The sequence below is a fragment of the Lichenostomus cassidix genome, chromosome 4 (assembly GCF_008360975.1).
Source record: "Lichenostomus cassidix isolate B80296 chromosome 4, HeHo_3.0, whole genome shotgun sequence".
Classification (NCBI taxonomy): domain Eukaryota; kingdom Metazoa; phylum Chordata; class Aves; order Passeriformes; family Meliphagidae; genus Lichenostomus; species Lichenostomus cassidix.
In genome coordinates this window covers 26,319,858-26,336,746 of record NC_139484.1, presented here as the reverse complement: position 1 = coordinate 26,336,746, position 16,889 = coordinate 26,319,858, and the positions used below count along the sequence as shown (strand labels likewise).

Here is a 16,889-nt window from a genome sequence, read left to right as displayed (position 1 = left end):
CTGTCTCACAGGGGAGAGGAGAAGCCAGCTCTATTTATAGTTCAGATTCACTGTCAAATGCTATCTTTCACAACAGTTTTATAAATGGTGTGTGACAGATTCTAAGCTGGCACAAGCGAGCAGAAAAAGAGAAGTTGTGCCAATTCACGTTAGTCCAGAGAGCCAGCAAAATCATCGTGAGGGTCAGGCAGCACCTCAGAAACACGGAGCAGCACTCCACTGAGCTGCTGTGATGCACATCTGCCAGTGCAAGTATTGCTGTGGGTGGCATTAAATCCTGCACTGCACCTCCAGGGAAGGCAAACAGCCCCTGTGCAGCACCCCAGCTGCAGAGTGCTGTGCCCTGTGAGTAATCGGGCTGGAGGAGCCTGGCAGAGATGGGGCAGAGTACTGGATGTGGAGAATACTGGATGTGTTTCATAAACTCATCCTGAGATTAACTCCCATTGGCCATTGCCTTGTGCTCGGGGGAAAGTGTGTATTAGGTGTGCAAAATTAAAGTTAATACCATGACAGGAGCAGCTTATGCTGTCTTTTAAACCCAATAGCTGAGTAATACAGCAAATCCTCTAAAACATTTCAGTTTTGTAGGAACCTAAGGGCAGCCTTGCATATAGATAGATGTGGATGGGGGTTCAGAGCCCCCATGTGACCATCTCAGGCTTTTTTCTTCTCTAAACTACCACGAATAAGACTTAGAGCTCCAGCACAAAGGAGAGTTATTTAAGGTAAGTAGAAACCTATGTGGGAGAGTAAGAGAAAATAACTTCTTGAAAATAGACTTGTGAAATGAGTCTTAGCCAAATGCATGGAAGATTTGAGGTCTGCTTTCCTGCTAGTCATGTCTTGAATCAAATGAGCTAGAACCAGTGGGAAATACTGTGAAAGCTACATCCCAGTCTAGCCAGCATCCTTGTGGTTCATCTGGTTAGTCACTCAGCTGTAGGAGACATCTGTTAAGCAAACTCTCTTACCTAATAATGCCTTTTTTGTTGCTGGGGTTTTTTAATGTGTTGTTTCTCTCTTACTCTCTCTTACTATCCTGTTGGAACTCCTTGTCTTCTACTTCTGTGCAGAATCTAAATCGTAGTCTTTGCAGTTCCTGAGACCCATTTGCTGTGAGCTTTTAGCAGTTTTATGGTGTCACAGGCCTAGCGGCCTCTTCTAGAGCTGTTTTCCATAGGCATAGGGAGCATTGATACCACAAGCCTCCTGAAAAAATCTAGAAGCTGAAGGAGCCCCTTGGAGAGCTGTGATGGTGTTAGATTTGAGCCACTGTTGTTGCTGTTTGTAGCCACTTGCAGATACTCAGGCTGGGACATGCCACTGTCCCTAAGAGCTGAACATTTAAGTCACATTGAACATGATTTACTGAGAGAGGAGAAACTTCCCTCTGGTATAGATAACCAGTGATGCAGATACCCACCCAGGAAAATGAGGTTAATTACCTTTTTTGCCTTTCCGAGCCTATATGGGTCCAGTGCTCTTCTGCTTTCTTTTCTTACAGGGAAGGTATCAGAAATGCTGCCTCTGTGGGAATCAGTGTCATCTCTTCTGATCTGTTGGACAGAATCAGCTACTCAGATTCTCTGAGGCTGAGCATAATTCAGCAGAGTCTTTGCCTTGTCTTCTGTTGCCACAAATAAGAACCTTTTCCTTAAGGAGTAAGCTTAGCTGATTCACAGAGGTGTAGCATTTGCAAATAATTAAAACTGGATTTTGATATAGAAGAGCATAGTTTGCTGCTGCAGTTTTGGAAGCCTTTTCTGCCTTTTCCTTTACATTTGGAGTGACAAATATGTATCCTTAATCTTTTTTAGAACAGTTGGGAATCAGTGCCTGAGCTCACTCCAAATGTGCCTGTTATTTTCAACAGGGAGGTTGTTACCATGTCATGCAGCACTGTAAAAAGGGATGATCAGTTTTTCCTTTATCCATCTGATCAATGCATTATTTGCCTTTGTCCATCCTTGAGCATCCATCAGTACATTTGTGCACCTTATTACATTGAATTACCTTCCTTTTTCTGTGCCCAAGAAGGCATTTAAATGTGCAAGTAATTCAATCCACACCTGAAAACACTGGAATAGAAGTTTCAGGTCAATTTCAAAATATTGGAAATGCTTCAGTCAAGAATCTTTTCTTCTGTGGAAGTAAAATAATTCTTGCATTTAGACCCTAAGGACTTTTCATATACTGTCCTTGCATAACTCAACAAATGGAATGCTTACTTGGGCACAGTGTCAGACCAGAATTTTAAAGTATTTTATGTAGTGGAAATCACTCTTTAAATAAAGAGTATTTAGTTCTTCATTTCACTGCCCAGTGTCTTCAAACCCGCTGGATTTTATTATTCATGTTAGCTCACTGATTTATTTTCAGTATCTTTCTCAAAATCCTTAATTAATAATTCTTTTTTCTATCAAAGAGCATTTTTAAATATTGTCACTTCCCTTGTAGCTTGAATGTTACTCTTGTGTGTTCACGAGGGAAAAATTTTTCCTGATTACTTTGCTTCAGGATCACTTCTCAGGGTTCAGAGCTCGATTTCTCAAGGATCAGGTGGAAGCAGGAGGGTCTTGTGTTGCTCAGATGTGCTGAGCTTTGCACTGCTGGCGACCCTCATCTCTTGGCAATCACCACTCAGCCCCTGGCATCTCAAATCTGGTAAAAATGGGATTCAAGGAAATTATTAACCGGCGGATACAGTGGCCTGGTTTGCACAACATTTGACATTAAAACTGGCCCTTACTCCATCTGTGTGTTTTGGAGTGGAACCAGGAACTAAATTTAGCAGGTCCTGGCTCCAGGGCGAGCATGGCTGTCAGTCCTGCCTGCGGTGCTTGCCCTGACCTGCTTTCCTATCGTTCTACAAAGAGGGGAGCTTCCCCAATGGTTTTCAGATTTTTTGGATGACATTGGTCAGGTTTGTTCTGCTCTTCTCATAGTTATTTAGACATAAATATAGCACTGCTTCACTAATTATGCTTTTTTGGTGGTGACTAAATGCTGCTTAGCAGGGCAAGCAGCTACTTGGTTTAGTAAAAGAGCCGAAAACAAAAGGGATGTTGAAATTCTTATCTGCTTTTTAGTATTTAAGCCTTTAAAGTAACTGGATACCAGCTTTCCAGTTCGTCTTCTAGCTAGAAGTTTCTGTCTAGAAACTTGATACTTTTTTAGAATAAACAGAGTCAGAAGTCTGACTCCAGCCACCAATATCAGATGACCAGCATTAAGAGCTGGGGACTTCAGTGTTGCTGACTTCCAGTGCTTTTCCAGATAGCAGCAGCAGGGTAGCAAAAAGGGCTTGTGCCAGCTCTGTGTCACCAAAGGGTCCTCTCTGATCCAGGCTAACTCACTCTACAACACATCTGAAGATGACTAAGTCACCTTCCCAGCTGCACTCAGATCATATCCCAAACTTTACAGGCTGTCAAACTAGATTATATATCTCTATTCTTGTCTGCAATGGTAATTTTGTTCATTATTTTCCCATCTTTGACAAAAAGAGCTAATTTGATACTTGAATTTTAAAGATGTGGTGCTCTTGAGCTGGTAAATTTTGAGATAGTTTCAGTGTGGTACTGAAAATATTTTGTCTTGATTTTTGTCACAGAACTGTTCTGTGACATAATGAGGTACTACCGACTCTGACATTTCAGGAAACAATTTGTAAAAGATAAATTCCTTTCAGGACTTGCTCTAGTTATCAGTAATGAAGTGACAACTGAAAAAGCAACATGATAAGAGTTGCCTGCTGCACTCTTTCCTAGTGAGAAAGGGTGTTGCCTGTAGGGTCAAGTGAGAGTAGTGCTGCACCCATGATGAAGAAAAACCACACAGAAAATAAGAGCCTTCTTCCAAGGCAGCTATCTGCATTTTTATAACTCGGGTGACACGTTTCTGTTTCCCCAGCAATGCAATCGGTCCCCTCGTCGCGCTCTGGCTTATCTACGAGCAAGGCGCCGTGATGCAAGAGGCATCGACTCCCATCTGGCTGCTGTTTTATGGAGGTGTTGGCATCTGTGTGGGTCTCTGGGTCTGGGGAAGAAGAGTTATCCAGACCATGGGTAAAGACCTCACTCCAATCACACCGTCAAGGTAGGTCATTGTGGTTGTGTGAACTTTGTGTGTGAGCCAGTCTGGGAAATTGTTGCTCCAGTATTTTGTTTGTAATGCAGTTTGCTGGATTTGCTGTGCTTTGATTTTAATGATAACCTGGCTTTGACTTCTCCGTCTTTCTAAACAAATCAAAGAAATAAGCGGAAAAGGAGAAAAAGAAAGAATGAGAAAAAGAAAGAGAAAGAAAAAAGATAACCCTGTAATACTGAATGTGTTTAAGGCATAGAGGTCTGTGTGAACAGACAGCAGAGTCTTCTGCTGATGACCTAATTAGCATGGCAGAAGGTGCATTTGGAAGTGGCAAGATTACAGTGGCTTTCTCAGTGTGCTTCAGACTATTAAACCCATATGTATTTATTACAGTAATTTTCATCTTTAATGCATACTCGACCTCTGCTGGTGCTTAACCAAATTACTAATTAGGCATGATTCACCGCGGCGTAGAGTAGTGCAAGTCCCTGTCGCAGTGAACTGCGCAGATGGGGTACTGCAGGTGACTAGCCTGTGCCGTTCCCATTATTCAGCCCTTTCTTGTTCTCTTAACTTACTCACATGACAAAAATCAGTTGGAGATAAAACAGTCGAAAGAAGAAACGGGTAAGACTTTGGCACGCTGCATGGTATCAGTCAGAGCTGATGCAAAGAGTGATTGTGAAGTGTTTTCTTATGCTTCCCGCAGTGGATTCACTATTGAGTTGGCTTCGGCGTTCACAGTTGTGGTAGCTTCCAATGTTGGACTTCCTGTCAGTACTACACACTGCAAGGTATGCCTTTGCCCAGCGACTGCAGTCAAGGCAGTCTGGACTATTCATCTTAAAATTGTGCTGCTCGAGCCAGGGATAATGGCACGGTGAGGGGAAAACAGCTGCTACAGAGGATGGTTAGGTAGGGGTGCATCAGCACACCTTGGTTGTGCCAGACACATGGGGAAGTAATCAGGCTTCCAAAAAATGCATTGGAATTGGCCATGGCATAAACTCCATAGCTGTTGGTGAAGAAAAACAGCACTTACAAAGACATGACCTTAATTTTAAAGCAAATGATTGCAAGGAAGAGCCTGGTTTCCTCTGACAGTGCCATTTGAACCTGATCGTGTAACGTTTCTCCCTTGTTCAGAGGCTGCGCACCATTCATCATTTATACTTGACTTTCTTGATAAGTGCATGGCATGGGATTTCCTGCATATAACTCTTTTACTACAGGTTTTCCATCTGTCTTTTTTTTTTATTTCTTCACAGTGGATTTTGCATTGAAGTAATGTGTGCGCTAACGGTACTTGTAGCCTCAAATGTGGGTATTCCAATAAGCTCCACCCATTGCAAGGTATTGGAGTTTGCAGTGATCCTATCAGTAAATCACATCACTAGGACAAACCATAACAAAATCCAGGAGATACCAACTATTGCAGATTGCCTTCACTGTGCCATGCCCTGCAGACTGTGACCACAAAATAATGGGGCCCACTTTTAAAGGCAGTATGGCCAAGCAAAGTCAGCATTATAACTAATTGCACAAAAGTCTGGACTGTCTTTCACCCCTACATGGTTGTATTGAACTAATATAGACATATTAAAATAACCTAGATTCGTAGTCTGTGTGAACCCGGTTACGTGTATTTTAAAGCCACCTGTATGAAAAACACTGCTACATCATTAAGCTAATATTTTAATGTCTCTCTTCTTTTAAACCAACTTGTCCTCACTTTTGTGCATAACAATACAGAATCTGGCCCTTGTAATTAGTCCTTTGAACAAGGTCATTTGCTTTTTTGTTTTGTTTTTTTTAAAAAAAAAGACTGCTTTGGAGTATAGATACAGGCTGGGTTATGAGTAGAATTTAATTGTGTTACGAAGAGATTTATTTAGCTGGTAGCCACCAGGGAGCATGTGGACATTCACACTGCTGGAATAATGTAATGGGAATTTGGAATTTTGTTTCGTGGGAAATTCTCAAATTGAATATCCCATCTTTTTTTCCTTTGCTTCCCTATGGACTCCCAAGCTCCTGGACATGCAGAGCTATTTGTTTCTTTTACTCTTTGGCAGGATGTGGGGAAGCCCCTTCAGAATCAGAGATCCCAGAATGACAGTCCCTCTGCATCATTGCATGCCACCAAGACCAAACCCTAAAAAAAGACAGACCTTGTAGGATTCACTGCTGCATCCTGCAGACCTTGGAGCCCCTGGCTGGAGCTGGGGCATGCAGGTTTCCGGGGATAACTGCATGGCAGGCAGGCTGGCAAGGAGCCTGGAAGCCTTGCCTGTGACATTGACCTGCTTTCCAGTAAAAGAGTCAATGAAATCCACACATCCTGCAAAATGCCCAAAGTTGGTTCAATTGGCCTTTTTCTAGTGAAATCCATTTCTTCAGAAAGCCTTCCTCTATTGCAAAATCATTTATTTCTTCCACCCTGGTGCTCTTTGAGAAGCAGCCAAGACTGAGCTGCTCTGAAAGGCTGTTCAGATTTCTTGGCATTGACAGAACTCTGGTTCCTCTGAACCAAGCAGGGAGGGGAAAAATAATAACAACGTTATCCACTTCTAAAAATGCTAGCCTGAAACCACCTCCCTTTAAACTGACTGGTATATCAAATGCATGATGAAGAATTTGCCAGGGAGAATAATACAGCTTTGATTATCCCAGTTGCATGCCCGAAGCACTTCTAGCCAACTGTTGTAAGAGAGAAAACACACTTTGGTCCAAACAAATAGACTGAATTTAAAAAGAAAATGTCCTGGAAGCCATAAGCTAATGAGGGGGTATTCATTCACTCAATGCAGCTAAAAGCTTGGTCTTTTCTAACTGCAGAGCAAAATGGCTCTTTTTAAAAAATACTTCCATAAAAGCAGCTAATGTGGTTAGTCTGTGTCTGCTCCGTGTAGTTTGCTGTATCTCATTAGATGGATCATTCTTAATGGGAAGATCCACTTTGCAATGGGATTGGACTGTTCCAGGGATGTCATGTTATTATTACTGACTCAGTGTTTCAGCAAAATGACATCCTGAGTTGAAAGATCCTAAGTGAGCAACACAAGATAAAGCAAACACTTGTAAGAGATATATTCCTCTATTCCTTTTTTCCTTCGAGGGCGCAGGGAAAGAATAAAAGAATTTTTATATATCATTTGCTCCATGTGAAAATGCCTCTCTGAAAGTGCTGTCAGCCACTGAGTCAGAAATGCCTTCTTAAAAATCAGCAGAAAAATTATTTTGCCTTAGAATTCAAAAAGAAAACAGATTTGAGGTGAGCCTAATCTTGAGCCTCTAGGATCAGGTATTGAGAATTATTCCTTTTCCCAGTATTTGCTCCACTGCAAAACAGCATTTGCTAAAGTGGGAGCCCTACTGAAGGCGTGAATGGGCAGCAGTTGGATAAACTGATGGCAAATAAGGAGCAGCATAAAACAGCTGAGGTGGAGGGAAACCTTTTTGAGGTGAAACAGTAGACTGTAAAGAAAAATGGAGACCAAGTATGAAGGAAAGCTCTGAGCAGCAGTTTTCAGATCTTGTAGCAGATGTGGTAGCAAATTGGAGAAAAAAAAAGCATTAGCTTCTGAGGGAGATTCGTCAAGCTGTCTCAGATCAGGAGCTGCCTTTGGTCCTAAATCAGAGCCTCTGGTCTACATGAGGTAGTCACTGCCCGATGTGCCTGTGCTACATCTATGGCCAAGCAGCTTTTTCTTGCTCAGTGCCTGCTGAGAGCCTGAATGGCACCTTTGTCTTTGCCACGGGTCCAAGGGGAGAGGAAAGTCCCTTGAAAGCCTCCAAGTCAAGAGGGCTTGGAGGAAAGCCTGAATGCAGTAGCCACATTGCTTTGTCTGCACCAGTTCAACCTCCATTGGGATTTAGCACCAAAAAGCCTGTGTGGTGTGAATGCATACCTTCCCTTTCTGCTGCCCGGGTGGGCAAATGATCATATTGAGTCTTAGATACCGATTATTTGTTCTCAGAAATGTAGAGATTTAGAAATAAATATTTCTCAGCTGTGACAGAGTGTGTTCACGTACAGATAAAATTAGAGTGCAGCAGTTAAATGCGTTTCCTCTGCAAAAGCGACTTTGCTGAGGTCATTCTGTCAGCTCCATTTTGCCATTATGAATTTGCGGTTTTGAAAAATATTCTCTGTTGCTATGATTGAATTATCGTGTTCTGTGTGTTCTTATTATACACCACTGCACAGGAACAAGAGAGCCAAAAGCATTTCTTTAATGCTTTAAGCAGAGCATGGTGAAGGCAAACTGCACTGGTTTCAAACCAATCTCAAAGTAGATATCTGAAATTCTACAGAAGGTGTAGTGTGCCTACACCCAAGGTTTAGCTACTCTCCTAACCTCTAGTCCATCAAAAATCACTATTAATAAACTAAACTTTAATAATGTTTAAAACAGATTGCCAATGCCATCATTGCTGATACCATTTAAATTTCAGGAAGGACTCAGAGATTAGCGTACGTAGACTGCAAGCTTGCTCAATAAGTAATGCTTCTTGTTGCAAGCATGACAGACAGATACTGAGGACACATAAAGCTGAGCCTAACAGCTGAGCTGCTGAAAACCCAAATGCTGTTTTCTTGGGTTAATGCTTTGATGTAGTCACAACTGTGGGGTTCCTCTTCACCTAAATACACCTCCAACTCCTAAATACACTTAGACCCCCTAAATACAGAATAGCATATTGTGCACTCCAGGAGTATTCACATGAAATATTATCTAACAGAATTCCTTATTGGATCAAACTTTAGACAGAGGTCTTACTGGTGATAAAATATCAAGTTTAGTTTTTCCTTGTACTGTCACAAGCACCCTAGAGTTACAGGGTCTTCCACAAATAACTCTTCTCCGAAAAGAAATGTTAAGCAGTAGTTAGAAGCTAAAGAGGTGTTAGCAAAAGGTGCAGATTTGATATCCCATGCTATCTTTCCCTTATTTCCTGTACTCCTGGCTTTTATCATTTTCCTGGCTCTGTACATGGGGAGCAGCCCATCTTTTGATCTATAGGCAGGGTCTGATACTCCCACTAAGAAAATAAGCAGGGAGACAGGGATGGCACTTCAGGGAGCACATGCCCAGCTGTGTCTTGGAGTTTCCTTACCTTCAAAACAAGATATTCCTTCCACATTTCTTGCTGCTTTACCATGCACTTTGAATAGACTTGCACTGTTTTTGCTAACAGCATGGAAAGCACTTCCAGGGCAGAAAGAAAACGCAGTGTTTCTGAAGTTTTTGTATCATTTTTCACAGAAAATGTTTTTCTCAGTCCAGGTTTTTTGGTATATACCCAAGCTTATGAACTGAAAATACCTTTGAAGGTAGAAAAGGTTGCAGCTTTGCCCATAACACAGTGTGTTTTGCCTACGAAACTGCTGACCTACCCAGCTGCCCTGGTAGCAGCGTTTTTGAAGAATATCTTGGTGTTTTATCCATTCCCCACCATCCTCTCGGTGTCTGTGCCATTTGTGTGTCCCATAGTACTAGGCTGATGTCTTTGTCCGCAGAGAGGATTTTAGCTCTGGGTGCTTTGCTTGGCTAGCTGGTCCAGGAGGGCTTGTTTCCCTCACAGGGCTCAGATTGATGAGTTTGATGTCCTGAGTGTAAGCCTGTACTGTCTGCCTGCCCCCTGCCAAGCCACCATGGCTGCCACAGGGTGGGCTCAGCTGCTTTTACCTTGCCTCTGCCATCCTGTTTGTAGCCCGCAGTGCTGCAATGTGGATGTGGTGTTTTGAGTCAGTGCTGTATGCTGGGCTGTGACCTGCAGAGAAAGGGTCAGCAGCTGCTGGGGGAACAGGCAGGGCATCCCAAACCAGCAAGAGGACAGGCAGGTGGTTCAGGAACCATACTAGCTATCATGGCCTGCCCCATGGATGCTCTCCAGCAGAGTCTTAAAAACAACTTCCCTGGTGTTTTCCTGATTCAGACTGCAGTCTGGCCAGAGCCAGTGGACACTTGCTCTCTCTCCTATGGGCTGAGTCAGGTGGAGGGCTGCCTCAGGGGCACTGAAGGCTCATGCAGGAGTTAGCAGGGCAGAGAAAAACTCACCAACATATTTATTTGCCTTTGGCTGACCCCAAGACCCATGAAAAACAGGAGATCATTGAAAAACAAAGGTTTAAGTACCCTGGAAGCGTCACCCTCCTGCCACCACACCAGAACAGAGCCATCATCATCCTCAGGGGCTGCTTTATCTCAGAGCATCGCTTGGTATCAGCTGACTGGCATTGGTGTGGCCGTGGGCATGTTGCAGGTGCTCAGACCTACCCCTCACATCTTGTCTCCCTCCCTCTTCCCCACGCTCCCAAGGTTGGCTCCGTGGTGGCCGTCGGCTGGATCCGCTCCAAGAAAGCTGTCGACTGGCGCCTTTTCCGCAACATCTTCCTGGCGTGGTTTGTGACTGTGCCGGTGGCTGGCTTGTTCAGCGCCGGCGTGATGGCACTGCTGATGTACGGGATCCTGCCTTACGTCTGAGGAGCCTCCTCTGCCGGGAAAAGGGGAAATGGCCAAGCTACTACCAATGGGAGAAGTGTTCCCGTGAAAGAAGCAGTCAGAGAGGATCCATCTTCCATACCTAACTTCTTATCTACTGTACATAACAATGTGTCATATTGGTGACATGGTGATGTGGTGCCATTTCTTATATATTAAAGAAATATATATGCATATAGTAGGTAACAATACCTAAGTTATATTATCAGTGGGGTGAAAATAATTGCCTAGAACTTAATATTTAGTAAAATTTGTACATAGTGTATCATTTTGGTGGCTATTTTTTAATCTTTTGAAGAAGAGTATGGATTAGGAAATGTTTCTTGTCCATTTGATATAAGAAGAAGCGAGGTACAGGACTGCATAACACACGAATTTTTTAAAGCTATTAAGATACTGGAACAAAATAAAACGTGCGGAAGTGCTTTTCATAAAATAACTTTGTTCATATCATATTGATCTTTGTGTATCATAGCGTGATGGTTATGGCTGTGTAAATACTTATGAACAGTAACTTTTAAATGGTGCATTTCCCTTATATATTTTGGATAAGAAAGTTTAGGAAGTACCAAAGAAGCAGGGGAATAGCTTGCCGATATTATGTTGTTGTCTCCACGTGTGTTGTGTTTCCCCACCTCTAATTCAACGTCGTTTTCACCAAGCTCCAGCCGGTGAGGCTGGGATAGTACTGTTCATGTCTTAATGTAACTTTAAAAAAGAAAAGCGCACACTAAAAATTAGTTCTTGTGACTCAGTAGGCAGTCCATGGCTCTCCACACTAGCTGATAGTAAACTGACTTCATTTTGTGTGTTGATACTTCAGTATCTCACTGCTCACTTTCTACCTTTCCCCTTCAAGTCTCAGCTCCCGGTTGCCCTGCTCTCAGGAGGGCAGACCTGCCCTGCGGGAGGGCAGACCATCAGCCTCCCCTCTCTCCCTCCATGCAGACACAAGCACACTCTCAGGTACAGGAGGGGGGCCGTGGAGTGCACGGCACCCCCACGTACAGAAGCGAAGGGCAGCAGCGGGCAGGAAAGGGCTCAGCCCTGGATTTGTGCCTGGAGGTAATGGGCGCCCATGGGAGTGCTGATCCGTGCAGGGGAGGATGTGAGCAGGTGCTGCCTCCCTCTCCCCTGGCAAATCCCATCCCACGCCACAGCCAGCCAGTGTCCTGCTGTGCTGCCTACAGTGAGGAGGGGATGGGAGCCTGGCCCTGTGTGGATGGAGATTGTATGGTAACCAGCATTTTTCACGGCAGCTCAGGGGAAAATGGCTAGCTACATCCCCTGCACGCCTTTGGAAAGCACATTTGAATGAAGGTTACTGTTTTGTGGGTGGAAGGCAAACGGCAAGGGGTGCCCAGAGGAGGTTGGGAATCTATTACTGTTTAAATGCTGCTAAAATTTTGATAAAATGTTCTTGGTACTCCATTGTGATTTTTCCATTGGTCATTCATACCAAATTTATAATAAAAAGATAAACAGCCCCTATAACTGCCTCTTGCGTGTTTGGAGTGTTACTCAGCCGTAATGGGAAGGCTCCCCAGGCGGTTAAAACCTACTCCTTGGCTTCTGCCGCCCTTTGTCCTTTGTCTGCTGCGGTCAGTGGGATCAAACCACGCTCTGTGTGCTGCTGACAAAACCTCCCTTTTCTTCCTGCAGTCCGGGTGACCCCAGTGCCCAGCCCTTGCTCTGCCTGGCCTCAGCTCACAGGCGTCTCTCCGTCGAGGTTTGGGAGCTCGTGGGCTGCTTCAGATGCATTCCCTGGGCACTCGCTGCCTCCCACTGCCTCTCTCTGCCTCCCTCACTCTGGCCCTCCTTCCTGGGGCTCTGGAAGCATCCCTATTGCTGTGGCACCATGGTGCTAAGTTTCCAACCCCTCTGAAACCCTAGAGCTGTGGTATAAATAGTGCTGGAAAATGGGTGGGACTGGTGGGCAGCAGCTGAGTGACCAGAGCAGCCAGTAAATGCACAGAGACAATTTTGGACCTGTGGAAAAGAGTGGAAAGACTCACCTTATCTTAGCACTTGCACAAACAAATGCCTGCCTAGTGGCCCAGCAGCTTCCCATCTTGTTTTATCTACAGAGAGAAACCAGACTTCTCTCACTGCAGTGGCAGGGACACAGCTGCATCCCTGCCAGACAGAGGCAGCATGCAGAGGGCTGTGCCAGCTCTGGGGGTATGTGATAATCCCCCAGCACACAGCTGGGTGTCTGTCGACACACACAGATATAAATAAAACTGCTGTGAGGGAAATGGCTGGCAAGGAAGCTTCTCCAAAATATTCCTGCCCCAGCTACAATAAACTTCAATGTGGAGGAGATGGAAAACCCAAAGCGACTCTCTTCACACCACAGAGGTGTGTTTTGCCACCCCACAGAAGCAGAATCTGCAGGGGAAGCTCAACTGGAGAACACGATGCAAATACAGGCACAGGTGAAAATCCCTTTGCTCAGGCAGCAATCAAAATAGGTCTATTTTCAGCTCAAGAAATAGTGGGGGTTTTGCATTTTTCCAGCAGCACCGGAGCTCAATGGGGACAGAGAGCTGAGCTTTTTTAGCCTATTTAATAAGCAGATGCTGATAGACCTCGACAGAGACACAGGATCTTTGCACCCTGCAGGGCCATCCCGTCCCCTGGCAGAGCTCTTCCCACCGTGGTTCACAGCCAGCAGGACACAGGACAGCGTGGCTGTCACCAGGCAGACCTTGCTGTGTGCTGGGGAGAAGTGTGTACAAGCTGCTGGGGCTGCAGGGAAAGTGAACACAAGAAACAGGTCAGGAGGCAAGAGAGACAGAAGCCTAATGAAAATATTTATTACAAGTAGAACCTGTTTTAGTGAGGAAATGCAGCCTGAATTTCAGAAACCAAAGCATCTACCATGCCTCGTAGATCAGTGGTAAATCTTTGACTCAAACCAGCCTGAAGAGAGCCAGCTGGCAGTGTGTGATGGTGCTAATAGACTAATTACCCTCATCAACCTCTCCTCCTGCCTCCAGCTTTCACCCCACTGCCAGATTTCATGGTTTGTCCTGGGAGTTGCTTTGCCTTTGCCTGTCTGATGGTCACTGGGTTGATACTGGGACATGTTATTGCCACCAGCTCTGCTTGTGCTGCTTGGCAGTGTGCCCTGTGCTGGTGAAGTTGCTGTGGCATGGGACCCTGTGCATCCTGGTCTGTCCTCCCCAGCAGAACAGCCTTGCTCTCCCAGCTCCCTGCTGCTGGTCTCCCACCTCCAAGGTAAGTGCCCTGTGTGCTCATGATTGCTCAGACTGGCTGACCACCCCTTGGAGCAGGAGCTCTGCCTGGACTGCCAGATGATTCTGATGGACAGATCCATAATTTTGGAGGGCAGTAGACTGTTTGAATGAGTGCCTTGTGCTGTTACTTCTCTAGAGAAGGTACCTGATGGAAAAAGTGGTTTATTTTGTCGTTTGGTTTTTCTTTTTTTTGGAAAAGTTTAAGGACCTTTGGTTTTGTGCTCCTCCTTTCGTGGAGCTTGCTTTAGTGACACTAATGATATGGTTTGATGGAGCGTTGATACCACCTACTGGTTGGCAAAAAGAAGGCTGAACTGCAGTAAGATTTTTATTGCCACTCTGAAGCTCTGTGAGCCTCCTTTTTCTAAGCATTAAAGCAGAACAGAAAGGAATTATATGAAACAAAAATGTGAACTGTGCTCTTTCCAGGTGAAGTTGTACAAATAAATAAATGTTGCACACTCAGCTTAATTGCCAATATCTTAGGTTCTAGGAGGAAAAGGTATTATTGTTGCACTGAATTAAATTACATTTTCATACTGATTGACACAAGCAGACTTTTCTTGTCTTGCAAAAGTAACCATTATGTGACTTGAGCTCTTAAAACTAGGCTGCTGAACTTCTGCAGTGATGGTATTTTAGCACTGTATTGATGAGCAAACACTTTATCCAGGGGTAGCATTGGTCTGAAAGATTTTATAAGCATGTTACACCACATGGTCAACTAATTGGAGTTTTCAAAAGGGTATTATTTTTCCTAAGTGAAATAATATTTTTAATTTGTACAAATATGTTGTGCTGTTACCAGCTTTTAGGTGCAGAATCCTTTGTGTGAGGAGGTGAATGCAAATAACAAAAGCTTGTTTCCTTACTTAGCTGCAATCACCTTTAAAATGAAGTTGGTGCCTGGAAACCAAGCACAATGTCTGAGTTTTGTGGCTTCTTCCATCTGTCCCAGCTGACACTAAAAATCCAGCTTCAGAAAGATGACACGTGATAAACCCTAAATTCCAGGATGTGACACGTGCTACCACTGGGCAGTGCTGCTGCAGTGCAAGTATTTACCACAGATCATTATTCATTGCTGTGCTTCAGAAAGAGAAAGAGGAGTGGCAGGTGTCCAGCTGATGGCCAGTTCTCTTCATTGCCCAGATGCAGTCATCCCCTGGATGGCTCTTCCCACATGTTGGCACCATGCATGCCAGCTCCTTGGCTGTGAGCAGCTCATGTGGCTTACAGAATTTGAGTTGCTGCTAAAGAACTTGTTTCTTGTCTCTCATTGTAAGGACAGCTGGGGTCCTGTGCCTCTGAAAGCTGACTTCACTAACTAGGGATAGTCCACCAGGCCATATCCCTCCCCTGGCACAAAGGGAGAAGATGCTTGTACCTGCAGATCAAGCTGCCAGTGCCAGGGAAAGGCAAGGAGGATGTAGTACACTGCTCTTATGTGAAACAGGAGGATGGTTCTAAGTGGAAAAGCACTACAGCATTTTTGGATACTAAAACTGCTTTCTTACTGTGAGACAATTTATCATCTTTTTTGCTGGAGGGGAAAAATTATAGGAAGGTTAATCTGAAAATGTTACCTTGCTCTCTTATGTGCTTTGTGATGGATGATCACCTCTTGATCTTGTAAGACAGTGTTGACAATCCTCTTAACTGCTATGGAAAACAGGCACACCTGAAACTGCCCAAAGTTTCTGCTCTGAATAATTTTCTGTATGCCTGATTTTTCCACTCATTCTTGCTTCTCGTGGAATCCTAGTGATCTCTGTAATGGAAATTGCATGTGACATGTCTTTCACACTCATGGGCTTATCAAGGTGAAGCTGACAAGTTCTCTCATCTCAGTGTCTGACTTTGCATGACAACCTGTAGTAAGTCTTGGCTGCTTTCTGACAAATGACAGCTTCTGTTTCCCATGAGAATAGAGATGGTTTGTAACACTGGTAAAGTGCCTGTCAGTGCTGGGGTCAAGTGCTGCTCAAAATACACCAAAAACTGTGTGGAACTGGCATAAGAAATGATGAATGGGAGAAAGGGAACTCGAGGCTAGATCCAAGGACCATGAAGAGCTTGGTCACTTTTATGGGGAGAATCTCACAAATTCAATTATGTGGACAAGCTTTTGATGTTAGACAAAAGGTGAATGCACCCAGATTTTTTAGGTCTCAGCCATGTGCTGCTTTTGCTGCTTTCTAAAGTTTTAGATATTTTTTTCCAAGCACTTAGAACAATTTGGATAAAGAAGTCTGTGCCAAGAATCTTTGAGAAAAGAGTTCAAGAGCTACATTATGTAAAGATTGACTAAAGACCTTTTTAAATATTTGGGTTATTGTTTCTAAGCACTGCAAAAAGCTGTTAAAAGGCTTTATCAATTTGCAGGCTGTTCTCTTCCCTAAAACCCTGTCCTTCCAATTGCTATCCAAAATAATGTTCATTAAGGCAGTTTCTCTTCCTTTGTGAAGGCTGGAGTAAATGCTCTTAGATATAATTTGAAGAAAATTTCCTGGATTCACATTATTTGTTGTATGTATTGTGACAAAGATTTCTTACTTGTTTGCTTCATCCTTTCATTTTGGGTAGTTTATCAAATGAGTGTAAAGATATTTCCTTTTTTACTGAAAACTACTCCAGATCCCCTTTGTACAGGAATGTACAGAGACAAAAAATTCTACTTTGTAAGACCATTAACAGATATGAGAAGTTTGCAGATGGTGTTGATAAAAAGCACAAGTACCAGGATAAACAGGAGGGGTAGAAATAAATATGGTGGGAAGGACATACTAACAATACCAAAATAGGCTTCAGAGATCATGAGGTTGTGGCTGAGACAAACAAATAATGGCAGAAACACAAGCTGCTGACACAAAAGCAGAAGATAAATATTGCTACAGAAATGTTGATGGCCTTCCTCAAAATTCACCAGCTTAGGGCCTCTGTTAGAGTAGATTCAGTTGTTGATTGCAGTCTGTTGATTTTATTCTCATGCCAACATTAGCTCTAGAGCAGAGGTGGGCACTGA

General features: G+C 43.8%; 1 protein-coding gene across 7 annotated transcripts in view; it reads left to right on the top strand.

Moving 5' to 3' along the window:
- SLC20A2 (solute carrier family 20 member 2) overlaps positions 1-12,095 on the top strand; it is a 57,171-nt gene extending 45,076 nt beyond the window's left edge. For 4 of the 7 annotated variants that reach the window (XM_085058403.1, XM_085058402.1, XM_085058404.1 and 1 more), the window contains 3 exons: positions 3,916-4,101; positions 4,802-4,886; positions 10,419-12,095. In XM_085058403.1, the coding sequence (XP_084914529.1) occupies positions 3,916-4,101; positions 4,802-4,886; positions 10,419-10,583 (436 nt within the window). In that variant the 3' untranslated portion in view covers positions 10,584-12,095. Of the gene's footprint in view, positions 1-3,915; positions 4,102-4,801; positions 4,887-5,360; positions 5,446-10,418 lie in introns of all 7 variants that reach the window. The other 3 variants (XR_014851664.1, XM_085058406.1, XM_085058407.1) reach the window with 3 other exon arrangements.
- Positions 12,096-16,889: the final 4,794 nt, after the last annotated feature.